Source organism: Podarcis vaucheri, assembly GCF_965113315.1.
Source record: "Podarcis vaucheri genome assembly, chromosome: 5".
Classification (NCBI taxonomy): Eukaryota; Metazoa; Chordata; class Lepidosauria; order Squamata; family Lacertidae; genus Podarcis; species Podarcis vaucheri.
In genome coordinates this window covers 24,090,480-24,106,347 of record NC_138763.1, presented here as the reverse complement: position 1 = coordinate 24,106,347, position 15,868 = coordinate 24,090,480, and the positions used below count along the sequence as shown (strand labels likewise).

General features: G+C 41.5%; 1 protein-coding gene and 2 long non-coding RNA genes across 4 annotated transcripts in view; 2 read left to right on the top strand and 1 right to left on the bottom strand.

The window, feature by feature from the left end:
- Positions 1-15,868, top strand: part of LOC309533420 — a 149,877-nt gene that overhangs the window by 117,286 nt on the left and 16,723 nt on the right. The window lies entirely within an intron of this gene.
- The window catches only part of ARHGEF26 (Rho guanine nucleotide exchange factor 26), a 70,199-nt gene that overhangs the window by 41,259 nt on the left and 13,072 nt on the right, over positions 1-15,868 (top strand). For both annotated transcript variants that reach the window (XM_082224064.1, XM_082224065.1), the window contains exons 8-11: positions 516-645; positions 3,741-3,815; positions 9,300-9,389; positions 11,004-11,158. In XM_082224064.1, the coding sequence (XP_082080190.1) occupies positions 516-645; positions 3,741-3,815; positions 9,300-9,389; positions 11,004-11,158 (450 nt within the window). The remainder of the gene's footprint in view (positions 1-515; positions 646-3,740; positions 3,816-9,299; positions 9,390-11,003; positions 11,159-15,868) is intronic.
- Positions 4,022-6,230, bottom strand: LOC309533409. Its single transcript, XR_014220223.1, has 2 exons — positions 4,538-6,230; positions 4,022-4,171 (listed from the first exon to the last, which is right to left on the bottom strand). It is a non-coding gene; the product is annotated as an uncharacterized lncRNA (long non-coding RNA).

The window sequence follows — 15,868 nt, the reverse complement described above, 5'->3', positions numbered from 1 at the left end:
CTCAGCCTCTTGTGAATTTGTCCTGTAACAAACAAGAGAGGAAAGTAGTTGAGGAATTTGGTGGATGAAGAACCAGCGCTCATTGGCAGAGCAATGTGCTTTGCAGGCAGGAGGTCCCAGGTACCGTTTCCAACGTCTAAAGATTGGGCTGGGAAGAGACCTCTGTCTGAAAGCCCGAAGAGCATCTGCCAGCCATAGTAGACAGTACAGAGCTTGATGGACTCAGTGTAAGGGATCTTTCTGTGTTCCATAGTTCCTATCAGTGACACAGGAGAAGCAGTGCCTACTGTTTCATGATGCATTTCCATGTGTAGAAACATAGGAAGCTTCCTTATACTAAGTCAGACCATGGGTCTCAGCATTGTCCACATGAGGTTGGGGATTCTTAGGCACAGAAAAGCATTAGCACGGTTTCTGGGAAAGTACCTGACAAACAACCGAACAAAAAATTCATAGGATTCATAAGTAACTTCTAAATTAATTCTCTCTTTAAAATTATTGTTGTTTTTGGTTAGGGCTACAAATCCAGCATTCAAGGAAGTATTGTCGCGGATTGAGTCCCAAGAAGAATGCAGAAACTTACCTATGATTTCTTTCCTCATTCTCCCAATGCAGAGGGTCACGCGACTTCCGCTGCTGATGGATGTAAGAGCGGCATATTTCAAACTGTATATCTGTATTTAAAGTTGGTTTTAGAAACCATGCTTTGGCTGCTGCCACCACCATTTTAGCTCAGCTTTTCTTTACAGTTGATTGCTTTGTTGTTAAGAAAAAGTCTAGGTTTTCCTATTCATTTTTGGCATGAGTGTCCATTGCACCGGGTGCCCTATTTGGACATTGTTAACACCTGATGTCTGCTCAGGCATGTGATTGCTGGTCTGAGGGAGACTTTCTGCTGGGCAGCCTAGGTCCCATCAACCTCTCTTGGATTTAGGTATATTAACTGTGCGTTGGATTGCAGTCATTGTTTTCCCCGCACTCTTGCCAGTAATGGGCCTTACTTCTGTCCCTGAATTTGATGTTTCTTTGATGAAGGATGACTATCAATAGTTACTTGTCATGATGGTCATAACTCCATGCTCAGATGCACCATGTTTCTCAATAGCAGTTAGGGACAACTGTGGGACAGGATTATTGCCTGCTTGAGGGCTTCCTATAGGCATCTGTTTGTCCACTGTGGGAAACAAGATGGCGGCCTAGATAGGCCTTTGGCCTCATCCAGCAAAATTCTTTTTATGCTGGGACTGTTTTTATTATTATTATTATTATTATTATTATTATTATTATTATTATTATTATTGGAATGTCATTACAGTGGTACCTTGGGTTACAAACACCTCGGGTTACAGACTCCACTAACCTGGAAGTAGTACCTCCGGTTAAGAACTTTACCTCAGGATGAGAACAGAAATTGTGTGGCGGTGGCGCGGTGGCAGCAGCAGGAGGCCCCATTAGCTAAAGTGGTACCTCAGGTTAAGAACAGTTTCAGGTTAAGAACAGACCTCCAGAACGAATTAAGTTCGTAACCAGAGGTACCACTGTATTTACTTGTAAAATACTGAAGCAATGGCTTTTATAGCTGAACGTCTCAAAACAATTCTCAGTTTAAGAGGGGAAATTATATGAAAGAAATTTTCATAGCAGTTTCAAGTAAAAAATAGTCAATTTTAAACCAGTTGTCATATGTCTAAAGTAATGCTCCATCAACTAGGGTGTAATTAGGAGAAAGCACTAATTTACTTCTGTGAAAGCACTCTGTTGAGAACTTATGTAAAAGGCAGTCAAATTTAAGAAATCTAAAATATAGTTCTTAGTCATCTTAATTGCTAACATTCCCTTTTTTAAATAAATTGCTGCACATCAGGGTTTCAGCCTTAACACTTGATGCAAAAAAAATGTTTCATTGAGAGGTGTTTCCCAAAATAAATCCTCATCCAGACACTTCAGAGTATTTAAAATTGATTGCATATAGCAAACAGAAAGAGCTGAAATTTGTATTTGCTTAGAAGAAGAGGAACATCTCCAACAGGTACCAGAATAAGACACTTGTCTGATATAGTAGGAGGGAGTTCAGGTAGATGCTGCTACAATGAAGGCTTGATTCTGACATCAGAGCTGTATATGGATTTGCACACCTGTACCAGCACCTTGAACTTAGCTCAGAAGCTATTTAGCAGCCTATGCAGTAATTTCAGCTTTGGCATAATTGTGATGGCAATACATTAAACTTTTACATTAAACTCAGTGTTTCACAAAGTTGATACCCTCTTTACTTCAAAAACTTTACTACTGTCCCTGGTTAACGACAGAGGCAAAATCTAAACTGCAAAGGTCTGAGTGGCTCAGCAGGAGGTGGAGCTCCTGCCTCCATAACTCTCTATACCAATCAGCACTGGGTCTGTTCTTCATGAAGACCTTTTCGTTGTAATTAATTTTGCTCAGGTCTGTGTGCCAGAAATTCAGGAATCATTATTCTCCGAACTGCATTCCGCCTGTAAAAGCAATATACTGCAAGGGAACTGTTTAATATAGCGTTTTGGCTTCTCTCACAAAAAAACATACTACGTCCCCCTCGTCATTAGAAACATATCAGTGCAGGATGTTTGCTTTGGTTCTGCTTTGTTTTCATAGCTTGCTAATGAAAGCAAGTCTACAAAATGTTGCTGTAACGATCAGACTCCTTTTACTTTTATGGTGTTCCTCAGAAAGAGAAATTTTTGAATTACATTTGCTATCTCAGAAGTTCTGAATTGCAAATATATTGGTGCTTCGCTAATGAAATACTTGGAATCAGTTTCTTGTTAGAGTTGGCATTGGGATGGGAAGGGAAGGAGGCATTTCCATCTTGGAAGTAGAAAGGAAGGGAGGGAAGTGTGTTAAGTATAACTGAAAGTGGGGTTTGGGGGACTTCTTCCTGGTTAGAGGTAAGAACATAAGAGTTTGCTGGATCTGGCCAATGGCGCATCTAGTTAAGCATCTTGTTCTCACAGTGGCCAACCATATACTTGTGAGAAGTCTGAAAACAGGATATGAGCACAAGAGCACTCTGCACCACCTGCAATTCCCAACAGGTAGTATTCAGAGGCATTGGAAGTATTTGAGGATTTCTGGATGGGTACCATCTCGACTCAGTGATTTTCCAGCTTTTCTCCATTAGGCCTAGAGCTTAATCTGTTGTCACCACTGGGTGCCTCAGACTCCCTTCCTGCAGTAGTTAGTTCAGGCCCTGGGATATGCACTGTATATTTCATTGTGAAGACAGATGTGAAGAGTTCCTTCAGCTTTTTCTGCAGTTCTCCTTTACTACCACCTTTGACTCCCTTGTCACCCAGGGGTCCAACCACTTCCCTTAGTCAATCAGAAGGTAATCCTTGCCCCTTATCAAGTATTGAGACTGAGTTTCAAATTAATTGTAACTCCTGGAAAGAAATAACAACATACATTGCCATGTTCCCATTGGTGCTCTGGGTGGTGGTACATTTTGATTCCTGAAAACAGATCTTGGGAGATCTTTGGCCCTCATTGTGTTGCTGCACTTCAACTCCCAGCAGCAGTAGCAGGCATGGCCAATGGCTAGGAGTGATGGGAGTTGCACTTCAGCATCATCTGGAGGGCGAGAAATTCCCCACACATGCCCTTCAATATTGAACTTTTCAGCTTTGTGCAAATGCGATATGAAATGCCATATCATTGTGAACCTTAATTTACACCCCTCTAAATAGGCTTACTCCTTGTTTCAGACAATTTGCCAGAAAACGCCCAAAGAGTCACCAAAATACGAAGCTTGCAAACGAGCTTTAAAAGAAGTAAGCAAGGTAGGTTTAGATCCTCTGTTCTGTATCCATTGTCCAAACTTTCCGTATAACTTTTTGATGTTTCAGCTGAAGCCCAATCATGCACACTTACTTGAAGTAAGACTTGCTGGGCTCCGTGGATCACAACACCTACGTACATTCCATGCAGCTACATTTCCATCAGAATTACATGAGACATTTCTATTAATGGTTTTTTTTAATATAAAAAAGTCCATTACAAAGCTGGAAATGGAGAACAACATGGCTCTTGGTGTAAATAATTTTTAACATAGGTTTATTTATGGCTGAAATGCTTAACTAAATCAGTATGCCATTATTGTAATGTCAGTGGACTGAATCTTCGATGTTCTGAACTGCTTAAGGTAAAGGTAAAGGGACCCCTGACCATTAGGTCCAGTCGTGACCGACTCTGGGGTTGCGGCGCTCATCTCGCTTTATTGGCCGAGGCAGCCAGCGTACAGCTTCCGGGTCATGTGGCCAGCATGACTAAGCCGCTTCTGGCGAACCAGAGCAGCGCATGGAAACGCCGTTTACCTTCCCACCGAAGTGGAACCTATTTATTTACTTGCACTTTGACGTGCTTTCGAACTGCTAGGTTGGCAGGAGCAGGGACCGAGCAACGGGAGCTCACCCCATCGCAGGGATTCGAACTGCCGACCTTCTGATTGACAAGTCCTAGGCTCTGTGGTTTAACCCACAGCGCCACCCATGTCCCTCTGAACTGCTTAACCCGGGATAATTGAGACTCTTGTCTGGCCCAGTAGTTCTGGAGAAAGAACAACGCTCAAGGCTCGTATCTAAAACTCATTCAGCAAAAGCCACCGTTCCACATATTTTGGTACCTGGCTAATTTCCACCATTGGTGGATCTTGAGCCACTTTCATGCAGACCTCAGTGCCACTGCATGTTGTGTGTCTTGGCATTTGCCTTTACTAGTCTCCTGGCTGCGTCACAGCCTTTCGATTGGGCCAGTGCCAGCACCAGAAACTCCTTGCATGCTGAATAAATGTAGCAGAGAGAAAAGTTTAGCCGGGAGGAGACAGGAAGGAAATTCTCCTTCCTCTGAATGAAAAGAGCCAGAAGAGGTGTTGAAGTAAAATTAGAAACTGATATTAAAAGCTAATATTACTAATTGTAATTAGTATGATTTTAAATAAACGCAGAACGAAAAGGAAGAGGAAAAGAGTGAGAGGCTTTTTTAGTGGGTAGGAAATGTAAAGAATGAGGGGGAGAAAAATGTTCACTGCTTTGAGGGAGGGAATAGGGCACAAGTTGAGTATAAAAGAAAGGGAGAAGGAGTTACAGAAGAAGGGTAGAAATTTTTAGAGGCCTGTGACAGTGGTAAGGGGTAAAGGAAAAACACTTCCCATTGTTAGAGCCCCTGGATCAGCAAATTTTGCCTACACGGGGAGGCTGGGTTACAGTGCCTCCAGAGCAAATGTCTGTACTTAGTGGGATGAAAGCTTGCCACAAGGAGAAGGCTGGCGAAAAATTTAGCAATTTCCAATGATGGATTTAATATCAACAGAGTATGATGTCAGTAATTGCCAGCTGATTTTTGCTCAACTGCCTTGATCTGCCACCATTTTGTGACTGTTTTAAGCTCAACAGCTTGGATCCACCCCAGGTGCTGGTGTGGGTTGCTACGCCACTGAAAGGAGGTGTGGTTTCTCTCCTGCAAGCCATGTTTTGCTGAATATACCAGGGTACTCACAACTAGGAAGTGTATGAGTGAATTTATAGAGCCTTAGCTATATTACCTTCTTATGGGCACCCAAAATATGGTGGATTACAACAGCTGCATTAGTAAAGAAGAGCTTTCTTCCCATGCAACCTGACTTTTACATATCTCGCTATTGCCTTGCAATTATCTCCAGTGTTGTCATGCATTCACCATTCCAGTGCTTCACCTTTAATCCCCTTATTTCCTTTACTTTATTTTCCCCCATTCTACCATATTTTATCTATCTTATTTTTCCTTATTCATATATAGCCTGAGCAAATGCCCCAGAGCTTCCCCCACCTTGCCCTGTTTTCTCCCTTCCCATTTTGCTTGTGGATCAAGGAGTAAGAACAGTGGGTAAAGATTTTGGGATAGTTAATTGTTTATTACAACAACAAAATCAGTAAAAAAAAGAAAAACAGTAAAGGAAGAAAAGAAGACAATAGGTACATCAGAATATAGACACATCAGAAGGGCTGGGTTTTTATGTTTTGGATATATGCATTCCAACTTTTTAAAGTTGGACTTTGCCTAAGGCTATGTGCATTCTGGACTACACTTAAGTTGTTAATATGCAGGCAAATTTCCACTTTTTAAAACAGTGGGATTTAGAAAGCAAAAAGTAATGTTATAGGGGTGGGGGGAGAAATATGGAAATTGGTTAAATCAGTTATTGAGGGACAAGCTTTGCACGCTGAGTTAACTGTGAGGACAGCAAAGTGATGTGCATAAAATTCAGACCAGGAAAGAGGAGAAGAAATTCCATTTCCCTTGCCTAGTACTGCTTCACCCTGTGAGGTTGTCACTAAATTATCACTGATAAGCCTGACTTTTATCTTTGGCTCATAAAAAATGCTTCTGATGGCTTGCTAACAGTTTGCCAAATAGTTCTCAGGCAGAATATACCCTTAGGGCCTTTTTAAAAAGTCTTTATCTTCATCTTCTCCAAATTACTCATTACTTGCACTGAATTCATTGGCTACTAGGGAGAAAATAGCTTAATATGCCTCCTACACACAAAATCGCTAGAAATAGAAATTGCTAACGTAACTGCTTTCTATCGCAGAAGCTCCAGGTGGATTCCTTCTCCCCTGAAAATGGGGTAGGGTAGGTCTGTAAAGCCATAATTGGGACGTATATAGAAATCACTTGCTTTATTGCTGTTGTAGCGAGGATTGGCAAAGGCAATAGTGCTCACCATCAATATCTTTCTTAATGATGCTTTTTGTGGGAAACGGTGTGAGTCGATGGCCTACACTATTGTGGTTCAGGAGTTTTGATCATTTCTTTAGGGGGGAAGAACGAGAGAAAAAAATCTTATAAACTTTCTACCTCCCCCCCCAAAAAAAACATTTTCTGTTCCTCACCATGATTTATAAAAGTACAGTGGTACCTCGGGTTACATACGCTTCAGGTTACAGACTCCGCTAACCCAGAAATATTACCTCAGGTTAAGAACTTTGTTCAGGATGAGAACAGAAATCGTGCTCCGGTGGCGTGGGGGCAGCAGGAGGACCCATTAGCTAAAGTGGTGCTTCAGGTTAAGAACAGTTTCAAATTAAGTATGGACCTCCGGAACGAATTAAGTACTTAACCCGAGGTACCACTGTATTTGCATACCGCCAACTTGTGTAAAATATCAAGGAGGTGTGCAAATACACACAATAAAACACCATAAAAACAATACAAATTAATCATTAAAATGTCACGCAAATCAAGAAATTTAAACAACAGCATAGGCTTGTTGGCATAAAAAGGTCTTCAGGAGACACCAGCGGTATTGCAAGTGTTAGTTAAATGTCCAATATTAATTACAAAACTTGATTAGGCACCTTTATTTTTAAAAAGTATCACTGGCTTGGTTCATATGTAATTCTAAATCAGGCATCCCCAAACTCGGCCCTCCAGATGTTTTGGGACTACAACTCCCATCATCCCTAGCTAACAGGACCAGTGGTCAGGGATGATGGGAATTGTATTCCCAAAACATCTGGAGGGCCGAGTTTGGGGGTGCCTGTTCTAAACAATAATGATATGAAGACAATCATGGGCAAGCCTTTGGTTCATCTGCTTCCAGTCACTTCATGGCTGCACTGGAAGAGGAGAGCAGAGGGGAAAGTATCCACTTCCATTATTAAACTAATGGCTGGCTGTTGCCTCATCTGACAAGGACAGGTAGGTCAGTTTAAATCAGGAGTAGCCTGTGGGCCAAACCTGGCCTTCTATGCCTTCCCATTTGGCTCATGAGGTCAGTTTGGTGCATCCAATCACCCTACACCTGACATCATACGTGATTGCAGATGTAGTGTGGGTAAGTGGGTGGGCGGCTTCAAAGGAACAAGCAGGAGCCTAAAGTGGGATCCTGATTTTTCCTTAGCTAGTTTTTTAAAAAGCAATGATTCCTCTTCAGATGCAATGAAAAACATCTGGTTCGCTGAAAAGAGTGTTTCCCAAACTTGGGTCTCCAGCTGTTGTTGTTTTTTACTACAAATCCCATCATCCTGCTAGCTAGGGATGACAGGAGGGGTAGTCCACAAACAGCTGGAAACGCTGATTTGAACCAAGGATCAAGGCTTCCAGTCTCCTTTGCAGATGAGAAGGGTGTGTGTGACCCTGAGGCTCATTCTTGTAGTCTAACATTAAAATTCTGTGTTACGTATGAACCAGACTACTTGGCTTTGTTACCTTTTTTTAAAACCTGACTGATTTCTGAAAAACACACAAAAGTATGTGGCTGTGATTTGCTAATGTGGCTTATATGCAATGCAACAGCACAAGTGCTTTAACCCACAATGTTTTCTTACTCGAGGTCTTATCCTGCCAAAGTTAAGTCAGCAGGGCTTCAAGGTGCTTAAAATTGACTGGAATGTACCTTTGTTATCCACATATATTAAAGTAACAGCGGCATTGCACTGTGGCTTGGTCCATGTTTCCCATTGCAAGAGTGTCTGAGCAGTAGATAAAAGAATAAATTAATGTCATGGAACAAAGAATGAAATGATGAATACTTGAGTCAAGCTTAGGGTGTATGGAGCACATTGATGCCAACTCTGGTTTCTGTCTTTCCTTGAAATGCCCCACATTTTGTGTCCAAATGTTTACCTGCTATTCTTTATACTGGGACTGAGGATAGAGTTTCATGTTTTGAGACAGATAGTCTATCTTGTAATGCTAATGTTGTGGCTTGCTGGGGGGTGGGGGTGCATGGTGCTTGTAGGGGAAAATCAGAAAGAGGGAGAAGTTAAAATTGTCCATAATTTCTTATTGGCAAATGTCCCTAGATTGTCTTTTTCATAGCTGTGCTTTGAGACTGGAAGCAAGCTTGTTTGAAGGCTGAAAACAGCCCAAGAAGCATATTTCTAGAGAAGAACCACCCAGCCCTGGTCAAAGATTGTTCCCTACAAATTACTACCCCATATTCATGTTTCGGAAACATGTTTACCAAGGTGACACATAATCAGGGTTCTAAATTTTGCATAGGAAACATAAAGGAGTTGTGGTTTGTGACTGAAGAGGCGAAGGGAATTGTGCAATGGTAGGGGTGATGTGAACAGCAGTTCTTTTTAATAAAATATAAATTGTTTGCAGGAAAGGCTAATTTGTGATAAGTTATCTGTAAAGTAAGTGCTTTTCAAATCCCTTTGACTGCCCCTTCGCTTTCCGCTGTTCTGAATCTCTGAAAAATAGTGCATTGTAAGGAGAAGCAAGAAAGCTTAATAGATATAAATAACTTAAGTTGAATAAAATGTCTTCTTTCCCAGTTGGTTCGCCTCTGCAATGAAGGTGCTCGAACAATGGAAAGGACAGAAATGATGTACACTATCAACTCCCAGCTGGAATTCAAAATCAAGGTGTGATATTTGCCTTCATACTTCTGTTGTGCAAACTTTAACCTTTGCTTAGTTTTAATGATGGGCTGTCACAGCTAGAGTAAACTCAGTTTATTATCTGGGGAATTAGAGGTCCTAGAACATATGATGTTCTAGGAGGTGGCAAATAAGTTGATATTCTGAAATCGGCAGTGGTGCTTGAAACATGCAGAACAAGGGACTTATCTCCTGATGGAAGTCTAGTTACTCAAACCGAGCAGGAAAATGATTGGTTGTTTTTTTTAATACATACATTCCCTTACCTGAACATTTGCCTCAGATAATCATAGACAGTCATACCTTGGATCTCAACACTGCAAACCCGGAAGTGACTGTTGCGGTTTGCAAACATTCTTGGAGCCCGGATGTCTGATGCGACTTCTTTGGCTTCCTATTGGCTGCAGGAGCTTCCTGCAGCCAATCAGAAGCCGTACTTTGGCTTCTGAACATTTTGGAAGTCAAACAGACTTCTGGAACTGATTCCATTCGACTTCCAAGGTACGACTGTACTATAATTCCTATTCAGTGTAATATAAAGAGTCCTGGAAATAATTGTTTTCTCTTTCTGCATGTTTGTTTTTGCTAGTTGAAGAACTTTAATGTGTGTTTAAGACATCTCTCTCTCTCTCTCTCTCTCTCTCTCTCTCTCTCACACACACACACACACACACACACACAATGCTAAACGCTTGTACAGTGATACAATGGCAAAATCTGTTTAATTGTAATTAGCTTGAATTTTGGAGCATAGGGCAGACATACAGCAATAACTAATATCGGTCATATTCAGATAAATAGACCATCTGAAATTGACTTAGTTGGATATCACTCGTAACCCATTTCAGTGGGTAGTGCAGCCCAGACTGTTTCCTAACCTTGGTTAAAATTCTAAATATACAGAGAAACCAGGATGTAGCTTAGTGAGCCAACAGTGGTAAGACTTGTTAGTCAACTTTCAAGCAAAGAGGCTGAAGAGAAAGGGAACCTATTTGAACCGTGTTTGCTCCATGCAGCTCCAACACTTAAATGATGGTTAATGCAAACCTGTTTTGCACAGCTAAAAGTTGCTGCAATAGCATAACTGTTTAGTTGGGATACTGCCCATACTCTTTGGAATTTTTTTTAAAGATACATACATTTTCTATTCAAAATCAGAAACATACTTTGCTCATATAGAAGAAAACTTTGAGTCATTTGCTAAACATGGACAAATGAAAACTCTCACTTAGGAGTGGTTGTTGTTGTTTTTAAACTGTTATTAGATATTTATTTCTTTTCGCAATTTTCAACCTGCCACAAAGCGCTCCAAAGCCCTCAGGGCTTGTTTGCATTATGATGGTGCCTTTTGTTCTTAATGTAAACCAGATTGCATGATTTATAAATTGTTTGATCTAATTGTGGTATTTGAAAAGCTGAAGTGACTACTTATTTCAGGAATTATTTTAGAGCATTCCTCCTTTCCTTTTGTATTCAGAAATCTAGGTTTGGAAGGAGCTCAGAGATTATTATAAATGTGCACGCATCTCTCTGGGGGAGGTGGGGAAACATACCACAAAATCTTACTAGGGGCTTAATTGCAATTTCCTTACTTTGTAGCCATTTCCATTGGTTTCTTCTTCCCGGTGGCTAGTGAAAAGAGGTGAATTGATAGCGTATGTGGAAGACACTGGCCTTTTCTCTAAAAGGACTTCTAAGCAACAAGTGTACTTCTTCCTCTTCAATGATGTCCTCATTATCACAAAAAAGAAAAGGTAAGAGCTGCGCTGGATACGTGAGTCAGTTACACTGGACAAATAGATAACAACAGATAAATAGCAGCCTGCTCTCCCTCTTTTAGATGCCTGCTCTTTTAGGGCACTTTGTATGGGGCATTCAGGGGAGTAAGGAGAAGAGTACATGTGTAGTGCTTGAAAGACACATGGCAACTCATGCAAGTTCCTTTTTCAGATTCTTGCTCTCCTCTAAAATATTTTATCTACTTAATCGGTCTGTGCATTCAACTGGACTTACAGGTGTAAGCTTCAGCCAGTGATGGTGATTGGATGTAAAATTAATCCAGCCATAGATTGCTAGTACATGCCAGGTTTGTCTTGTCGATAGGAATACTTTTAGCACTGGGTTAATACTGTGTGTACATTTTAATGAAGAAGATTGCAAATTCTTTGCATACCAGATAACATCATTAAAAGAATTAGATGTAACTCTTAACATCGAGCAAGCAAGCTGAAAGGCATTCGAGCAATGAGATTTACTCAGGTTTAGTACTAAGCATCTATAAGAAGATAAAATGCAGCATTAGACATACTTTGATGGTTCTTTACGCTTGTGCTTCTTGAACTGTGGGTCATGATTTGTTCCTGCGATAGGAGCTCTAAAGGTGTAGTTAGTTTATAAATGGGGTCTTGAAAGGCTGAGTTGGTTTACAGGCAGGTTCCATTTCAAAATGTTTGAGAAGTACCACTTCAAATGTTGTTAGCGTTGGAGGCTGGTACATTGTTGTTTCTGTGTCTTACTTCAATGGGGTATTTTATTTGTATTAGTTATATAACCTGAGTCTTTGGAATGGTGTAAAATGCACATCCATGCTGCAAATCTGTATATGTCTGTTCCTAAGTAAAGCCGCAGAGGAAAGACGGTGGGTTTTCTTTTGAAGTCATTAATTTAACACACTTTTTATAGTTATGTAAATTTGGGATGGCTCTGAGACTTATTGTGATTTCATATTTTTAGGCTGCAATCCTAAAGTGGGGAAAGCAGAGGGAGCTGGAAGCTATTTTGATGCCACATCCTTTGAGAACATTGGGAGGGAACTTCACTAAGCCAGTTCCAAGGCTGACATAATTATCTCCCTTCTTGGTTCTACTGACATTGGCGCCACAATGCCAATAGGTCAATGGAGGTTTTCACAGCAGCTGGAAGAAAGCGTCTTTGAGGCTGGACCTCTCTCTGTGCCTTGAGAGACACAGAGGGCAATCTGATGCTTCCTTTTGGTTTGGATTCTTAGATCACGGACTGCAGTTTCTTGAAGATGGACTTCTGGCAAGCGATGGGCTGCACGTCGCAACGGTTGAGAGGAATGTTTTTGCCAAAAATCTCAGAAACCTCATCAGGAGGGCTTTAAACTGACTAATGTGGGGGAGGGAGACAGTGCTCCTGAAGGTAGGAGTCTATCAATTGATGAAGATGATCATCCAAGTGTCATAGACCAAATGGAGCAAACAGCACGCGGACCTAGTGGTGGGAGGAAAAAATCCTTAAATAAGAGACACGGGGGAATGATTAATGGACTTCAATGTCTGTACAATAATACGAAAAGCATGGGAAATAAACAAGATGAGCTTGAGCTCTTGGTACAGCAAACTAAATATGACATAATAGGCATCACTGAAACCTGGTGGGATAAGTCCCACGATTGGAATGTAATAATGGAGGGATACAATCTATTTCAGAGAAACAGACCAGACAAGAAAGGAGGAGGAGTGGCGTTATATGTCAGGGATTTGTATACCTGTGAAGAGATCCAAGATTTAGAACCTCAAAGCCAAAGTGAGAGCATTTGGGTAAAAATTAAGGGATAGAAGAATAACAGTGACCTCATTGTGGGAGTTTACTATAGATCCCCAAGCCAAACGGAGGACATAGATGATGCCTTCCTGGAACAGATGGCCAAGCATGCAAAAGGAAGGGCGATAGTAGTAATGGGGGACTTCAATTACCCGGATATTTGTTGGATGTCAAACTCAGCCAAGAGCATAAAGTCAAAGAGATTCCTCGCTGGCCTTGCAAACAACTTCATTGTCCAGAAAGTGGGAGAAGCAACAAGAGGAACAGCCATTTTAGATCTGGTCCTAACCAATGTTGATGACCTGGTTAGTGGGGTAGAAGTGGAAGGATCATTAGGCGCGAATGATCATGCTCTTCTGAAGTTTACTATACAGTGGAAAGGAGCAGCCAAGCATACTAGCACTCAATTTCTTGACTTTAAGAAAGCCGACTTCATAAAACTTAGGGAAGTGCCGGTTGAGATCCCATGGACAGTAATACTAAAAGGAAAGGGAGTTCATGATGGCTGGGAGTTTGTTAAGAGGGAGATAGTAAAAGCACAACTTCAGGCAATACCAATGAGATGGAAACATGGAAGGTGCCTAAAGAAGCCAGGGTGGCTATCTAAAGAACTTTTAACTGAGTTAAGATTAAAAAAGGATGTGTACAAAAAATGGAAAAGGGAGGAAACCTCCAAAGAGGAATTCAAACAAATAGCCAGCACATGTAGACACAAGTCAGAAAAGCTAAAGCACAGAATGAACTCAGGCTTGCTGCTAGAGAGGTTAAAAGCAACAAAAGAGGCTTTTATGGGTATGTTCGTAGCAAAAGGAAGAACAAAGAAACAGTAGGGTCACTCAGAGGAGAAGATGGTGAAATGCAAACAGGGGACACAGAAAGGGCTGAACTCCTCAATGCCTTCTTTGCCTCAGTCTTCTCCAATAAAGAAAACAATGCCCGACCTGAAGAATTTGGAGCAAATGATTCAGCAGAGGAAACACAGCCCAGAATAACTAAGGAGATAGTACAAGAATACTCGGCTAGTTTAGATGTATTCAAGTCTCCAGGGCCAGATGAACTGCATCCAAGAGTATTAAAATAAATGGCAGATGTGATCTCAGAACCACTGGCAGTCATCTTTGAGAATTCCTGGAGAACAGGCGAAGTCCCAGCAGACTGGAGGAGGGCAAATGTTGTCCCTATTTTCAAAAAGGGGAAAAGAGAGGACCCAAATAATTACCGCCCAATCAGTCTGACATCAATACCAGGGAAGATTCTGGAGCAAATCATTAAGCAAACAGTCTGTGAGCACCTAGAAAGGAATGCTGTGATCACCAATAGTCAGCATGGATTTCTGAAAAATAAGTCATGTCAGACTAACCTGATCTCGTTTTTTGACAGAATTACAAGCCTGGTAGATGAAGGGAACACAGTGGATGTAGCCTCCCTTGATTTCACCAAGGCATTTGACAAGGTGCCCCATGATATTCTTGTAAAGAAGCTGGTAAAATGCGGTCTTGACTATGCTACCACTCAGTGGATTTGTAACTGGCTGACTGACCGAACCCAAAGGGTGCTCATCAATGGTTTCTCTTCATCCTGGAGAAGAGTGACTAGTGGGGTGCCACAGGGTTCTGTCTTGGGCCCAGTCTTATTCAACATCTTTATCAACGACTTGGATGATGGACTCAAGGGCATCCTGATCAAATTTGCAGATGACACCAAACTGGGAGGGGTGGCTAACACCCCAGAGGACAGGATCACACTTCAAAACGACCTAGAGTGTTTAAAGAACTGGGCCAAAACAAACAAGATGAATTTTAACAGGGAGAAATGTAAAGTATTGCATTTTGGCAAAAAAAAATGAGAGGCACAAATACAAGATGGGTGACACCTGGCTTGAGAGCAGTACATGTGAAAAGGATCTAGGAGTCTTGGTTGACCACAAACTTGACATGAGCCAACAGTGTGACGCGGCAGCTAAAAAAGCCAATGCAATTCTGGGCTGCATCAATAGGAATATAGCATCTAGATCAAGGGAAGTAATAGTGCCACTGTATTCTGCTCTGGTCAGACCTCACCTGGAGTACTGTGTCTAGTTCTGGGCACCACAGTTCAAGAAGGACATTGACAATCTGGAACGTGTCCAGAGGAGGGCAACTAAAATGGCCAAAGGCCTGGAAACGATGCCTTATGAGGAACGGCTAAGGGAGCTGGGCATGTTTAGCCTGGAGAAGAGGATGTTAAGGGGTGATATGATAGCCATGTTCAAATATATAAAAGGATGTCACATAGAGGAGGGAGAAAGGTTGTTTTCTGCTGCTCCAGAGAAGCGGACATGGAGCAATGGCTCCAAACTACAAGAAAGAAGATTCCACCTAAACATTAGGAAGAACTTCCTGACAGTAAGAGCTGTTCGACAGTGGAATTTGCTGCCAAGGAGTGTGGTGGAGTCTCCTACTTTGGAGGTCTTTAAGCAGAGGCTTGACAACCATATGTCAGGGGTGCTCTGATGGTGTTTCCTGCTTGGCAGGGGGTTGGACTCGATGGCCCTTGTGGTCTCTTCCAACTCTATGATTCTATGAACAGCTGTCACAGCTGCCTTTCTCTCCCTTGAGGGACCTGGATAGGCAGCTACAGTAGCTCCCATTTAACCTGGACATGAATGCTAAGATGAATGTATAAGTAAGGATAGTGCAAACAAGATACGTGTGGTGGGGCTGTCCAAAGAGTTTGGCTAGAAATAATATAGCATTCATTCATTCATTCATTCATTTCTCTCTCTCACACACAGTCACTCACTCACATATATATGCACAAACAGAGAACTCCAATATATTAGCAAAATGGTTCTATATTTTTCTTGCATATTGAATTTTGTACACCACTTTTTTTAAAAAAAATTTAAGTGGGCTATA